The 6,000-nt window shown below is 40.9% G+C and overlaps 1 protein-coding gene across 1 annotated transcript in view; it reads left to right on the top strand.

Moving 5' to 3' along the window:
* Nucleotides 1–6,000, top strand: part of Rsbn1l (round spermatid basic protein 1 like) — a 58,608-nt gene that overhangs the window by 28,582 nt on the left and 24,026 nt on the right. Inside the window, exon 3 of the mRNA XM_021163592.2 lies at nucleotides 4,214–4,851. Coding sequence (XP_021019251.1) covers nucleotides 4,214–4,851 — 638 coding nt within the window. The remainder of the gene's footprint in view (nucleotides 1–4,213; nucleotides 4,852–6,000) is intronic.

Below are 6,000 nucleotides of genomic sequence, written 5' to 3'. Positions count from 1 at the left end.
GAGAGAGAGAGAGAGAGAGAGAGAGAGAGAGTGTGTGTTTGTGTGTGTGTATTGAACCTGAGCATGGTGGCAAGCTGGCATGGACAAGATAGAGAGTTTTAGGGTATCCTGGCCTAGATAGCAAGACTGTGATTTTAAAAAAGAAAGAAAATGTGTAAAAAAATTGTATTGTTTTATATGACTCCACATATATGTGTGTGTATATTATACATAATTACAAGTGGGAATTCATGTGAGAAGATTTTAATAGAAAAATTTCATCGTTTTACAGAACGGGTTCTTGTTCTTAGTAGTTTAAAGGAGCAGGTGCATTACAAACACTTTACTGGGTTTTCTCCTTTTCTATCAAAGCCCACCAACTATTTTTGGACATGTGGGTATGTTCCAGCCACCTTACATACTTCATTAAAATTAAGTTGTTGTAGAAAATATTCTCAATCCAGGGCTTCTCTCCCCAGCTTTGATCATTTAGTTCCTGGATAAAAGACACACACGACCTTTATATTAATGAGCCTTTATTAACACTAAGGCTGGGCAGATGTCTACCCTCTATACTATTAAAATCTATTTCCTATTAGTAACCGTGAGTTACTATGTTTCATCTGGGCTGCTCTTAACTCCAATTGGCCAACCCTCCTAACCATGCTTTCTTGACTCGTAACCCATGGTGTTTTTCTCCTTTCTCTACCTTCTTCCTCTCTTTTGGAGGTCTCCTTTGACCCCAAGCCCAGGAACACCAGTCCCCTCCTATCTCAGTTCTGCCCAGCTGTAGGCTGAAGGCATCCTTATTCACACAACAGAAATAACTTGGGCAGGGGTAACTTGGGGGTAAGGTCACATAGTGTCACTTAGGTGTACCTGCAGACTCTCATCTCTAGGGCAACTAGGCCTTGGGAGCCTGCACTTAGCATAACAATACATAGCAACAGACCAAATCTCAACAATAAGTTACAAGAAAAATGACATTTTGATTTTAGTATTTTTAAATTTTGTCATACGTCAAACATGTTTTCCCCATGAGCAAGCATATAGGTTAAAAGCAGGTCCTATGTTTTTGGTAGATACCAATATGTAGCTGTAGATGACCTTGAATTTTCAGATCCTTCTGCCTCTACCTCCTGAGGTCAGGAGCTAGCAGTTGTTAAATAGTGCTGGGAATTGATCAGGATGCTTCTCTTATTTGAGACAAATATTGCTTTGTTTTGTTTGTTTTGTTTTGTTTTGTTTTGTTGTTTTCGAGACAGGGTTTCTCTGTGTAGTCCTGGCTGTCCTGGAACTCACTGTAGACCAGGCTGACTTTGAACTCAGAAATCTGCCTGCCTCTGCCTCCCAAGTGCTGGGACTAAAGGTGTGTGCCACCACTGCCCGGCAAGACAAATATTGCAACCAATTCCCTAGCTTTTGTTTTTATGATGCTTACCTGATCTGATATTTTGGAAGTACATACTTCAGTAGAATACATTGTTCTCAACCTTCCTAATGCTGTGACCTGTTCCTCGTATTGCAGTGACCCCCAACCATAAAATTGTTTTGTTGCTACTTCATAACTAATTTTGCTACTATTATGAATCAAAATGTAAATGTCTGATACGCTTGATATCTGATAGTTGATCCCCAGAGGAGTTGAGACCCACAGGTTGAGAACTGTTAGTTTAGCCTCTTCAGAGAATGAACATTTTACTTTTTAGGACTTTTACAGACATATCCATGTTGACTGGCTCTGTTTTTACTTGTAGTAGTCATGTTAGTTTTGTTCTTCACTGCATAGTTAAGAATTCATCCACAGAACTGGTGAGTTGTCTTAGAAGGTAAAACTACATAACTTGATTTTTTTTCCCCCCCAAGACATGGTCTCTCTAGCTCTGTCTGTCCTTGCATTCAGAGATCTACCTGCCTCTGCACCTCAAGTGATGGGATTAAAAGCATAGCTGCCACACCTGACTGATGACTTGAATTTGATCCCTTGATTTCTGACACCTACATGGAAGGAGAGAACCTAACCTACTATTGAAGGTTGTTTTCAGACTGCAGCACATGCTATAGCAGTGCACACGCAGGCTTGCATGTACACAGATGCGTGTGTACATACACACACAAAATGTAAGAGTGTTATGTAAAGGAAAGATACTATATGTAGATGGTTTTTATGAGAAGTCAAGTCTTTTCTGAATTGGCCTGAGAGATTTAGTTTTGAAAATATGTAGATCATCTCAGTACTGAAAAGTAAAGAAATAAGAGCTATGTGAACATGGAAAATTTCATGTGAAGAAGCTGGGGATAGAGCTCAGTTGATACCGTCCATCCTTCTCTGCAGGAAGCCCTGGGGTTTGTCCTCAGCACTGCATAATACTGGGTATGGTGGTACATGGTGCTAATCTCAGAGTTTGGGAAAGAAGAAGGAGAAGCTCAGAGCTATCTTCAGCTGGATATCAGGTTTGAGGCTCATCTCAAAAAACGTCCTCCCACCCCCTTAAGCAAGGCAGTTTGGGATAATTTTATCTATGGAACGTTATCATAGGAATGGAGTAAGACAGCTGAGTGTGATGACTCAGGCCTGCAACCTCAGCACCATAGTCCCTCAAGGCTGAGTCAGAAGGATCGTCATGAGTTCAAGCTCACCTTGTCTTAAAAATCAAAACAGCAAAACTCTGCTGAAGGGGCGAGCAATGAGTCATGGTTAAGAGCTGCTCTTTTAGGAGACCTGGGTTCCATTCTCAGCACCCCATATGGAGACTCACAACTAGCCCTGACTCCCTTTCCTGCTCTCAAGCATGCACGTGGTACAGACAGAAAAGCAGGTGAACACTAGTATTCAACCAAACAGTCCACGTCCTCCCTACCCCTGAACAAACCCAGAAAGGACAGAAGAGAAACAAGGTTTTTATCTGAACTGTTACTTTCTTGTCCTTTTCATAATTATCTTAGGAAACCGCATTTTCCTACAATATACATAATATTTTCATAGTCTGCTTATTTCTATATAAGAAATAGAAAAATATACACACACATTATTATTGTGTGTGTATATAAATGATGTGTGTGCTTATATGTACACTGAGGTCCTCTAATTAAGTAGCCCGCGTAGATTAGAATAGTCTTTTATTCCTGGCTTTGCTGGTTTTTGACCCTGGGTCTGATGCCTTTGTTCACAGAAACTCTTTAGTATACACCCTTGTGATGTCCTTCCGTTCATTGTCACGGCTTTCTCTTTTCTTTGTCTCTTTGCCTAGCACCTGGGCATCATTGCAGTTTAGGGTATGAGAAGGGATGGATTCTGATGTTGTCTTCTCCTGTCTTAGTTAGGGTTTTACTGCTGTGAACAGACACCATGACCAAGGCAAGTCTTATAAAAACAACATTTAATTGGGGCTGGCTTACAGGTTCAGAGGTTCAGTCCGTTATCTTCAAGGTGGGAGAATGGCAGTATCCAGGCAGGCATGGCGCAGAAGGAGCTGAGAGTTCTACATCTTTATCCAAAGGCTGCTAGTGGAAGACTGACTTCCAGGCAACTAGGGTGAGGATCTTATACCCACACCCACAGTGACACACCCATTCCAACCAGGTCACACCTGTTCCAACAAGGCCACACCTTCAGATGGTGCCACTCCCTGGTCCAAGGATATACAAACCATCACAGGTACCTACCCACTGGTTCTTGACTCGGCCGCTGTGTGCTGTGTCGGACTTAGGGCAGTGCTCATGCAGCTTACTGAGTGAGGTGCGCAGAGATTGGTGGGTTCTGCATTGTGACACCGGTGTTAGAGTGTGCAAACACTTCTATCTACATGTTTTTTTGTTTTTTTAGTCTCCTTGGCATCTCGGTATGATTTTTTTAAACCTCAGATAAAGTAAATTTTACAATCTATCCATGTGAACTCCCTGAAGGTTACTGTTGTTACTGGTTTCTGATTCTGCTTTTTACAGTTTGAAGGTGACACTTTCTGAGCCCGACTGACTCATTATTTGAGTGGGCATTCAGCATCTGCTGTCTGATTAGCAGTCCAGAGCCTACTGTCTGTGTGCTTGTGTGTAAAGGCAGAAGGTGGATGAGAGAGAAAGACAAAGTACAATTTGAATAGAAAGCAAATTCTCTGAATTTGAACTTTCAGAATCATCGCAAGTAAACTTATATATTATAGAACAGTTCTTAAGAGCATGTTTCTTTTTTTAAGTAATTAAAATATGGAGTTTCAAAAAAAATTTTTCCCAACAGGTGGGAAGGAGAAACCAAAAACAAATATAGAAGACTTACAAATTAAAAAAGTAAAGAAGAAAAAGAAAAAGAAACACAAAGAGAATGAAAAACGGAAGCGTCCAAAAATGTATAGCAAATCTATTCAGACCATCTGTTCAGGATTGCTGTCTGCTGAGGAGCAAGAAGCCCAAAGCATCATAAGTGAGAATGGAAAGGATTGCATTGGAAAACATTTGGATACCAAAAACTGTGATTCAAAAATTCCTGATAACAGCGACTTTCCATTTGTGTCATTAAAGGAGCCCAGCGATAAGAATAACCTTAGAAGGTTGGACACTTTGGCGTTCAGGCAGCTCATTCACATCGAGCAGCAGCCTAACGGAGGCGCGGCAGTCATCCATGCCTACAGTAATGAACTCTCCTGCCTGTCTCCCATGGAGATGCAGAGATTTGCAGAAGAATTTGTGGGTTTAGTGTTCAGTGAAAACGAAAGCTCTGCGGCTTTCTATGTAATGGGCATTGTTCATGGGGCAGCTACATACTTACCTGACTTTTTAGACTACTTTTCATATAATTTTCCCAATTCACCAGTGAAAATGGAGATACTGGGAAAGAAAGATATAGAAACAACGACTATGTCCAATTTTCATGCTCAGGTAAGAGGCTTTAGTTTTGTTTTAAAATAGCTTTTAATTGTACATTTTAGATAGACTTGTGTTTTTCCTCTTAATTTTACTGTAGGTTTGAGGTAAAATGGGAAAAGTCCAGTGAAACTGTTTGAGAGTAACTTCTTGGTGTGAGTTTACAAGTTTAAATTTTAATTTCTCCTTTTAAAGAAAGTATTTATCTTACTGTTATTTTGATGTGCATTGGCATTTTGCCTGCCTGTGTATCCATGTGAAGGTGTCAAAATTGGAGCTGGAGTTTCAGACAGTGTTGAGCTTCCTGGGTGTTGGGAATTGAACCCAGGTCCTCTGGAAGTGCTCTTAACCGCTGAGTCAGCACTCCAGCCTCCAATTTCGCTTTTTATTCTACTTAAAAATCAGTTAATGAAATACTTAAGGTTCTGTCCTCCCGCCCCCTTTCAGATAAGGATTTCACTTGAATTAAGTGAAATTAATTTAACAAGGTGTTTTCCAGTTCATAGTTGCTTTCAAACCTATTAATCAACCAGGTGTAGTAGTGTAGTAGCACACACCTTTGATCCCAGGGCTTGGGGGGCAGAGGCAAGTGGATCTCTGTGAGTTCGAGGACAGCCAGGGCTATGTAGAAGAGACCTTGTCTCAACAAAACAAAACAAACAAAAACTCTGCAACCCTAACCCTGTAAATCACCTACTATTATCCTCTTTGTAAATGCCCTGTAAGTGCTTAGCACTGGGTCTATCAAATAAGCAGGTGCTAAATACGTGCTGGCTGGTAAAATATACTGGAGTATGACTTAATCACTACTTAGTATGTAATGATATGAAAATATTAGTGCATATTTGCCTCAGTCACTTTCTGTTACTGTGAAGAGACACCGTCACCAAGGCAACACATAGAGAGTATTTATATTTAATTGTAGGCTTGCTTATGGTTTTAGAGGTGGAGTCTATGATTCATGGTGGGAAATGAAGTGGAAGGCAGGCATGTTCCTAGAGCAGTAGCTGAGACTTTACATCTGATCCACAAGCAGGACACAGAGACTGGGCCTGGCTTGAGCCTTTGAGATCTCTTAGGGACACACCTTCTTCAACAAGGTCAGACCCCTTAATCCTTCCAGAACAGTCCACCAACTGGGAAACATTGAGATCTGAGCCTGAA

Source organism: Mus caroli, chromosome 5 (assembly GCF_900094665.2).
Source record: "Mus caroli chromosome 5, CAROLI_EIJ_v1.1, whole genome shotgun sequence".
In the NCBI taxonomy this organism is placed as follows: Eukaryota; Metazoa; Chordata; class Mammalia; order Rodentia; family Muridae; genus Mus; species Mus caroli.
This window is presented reverse-complemented; position numbering and strand designations above follow the sequence as displayed.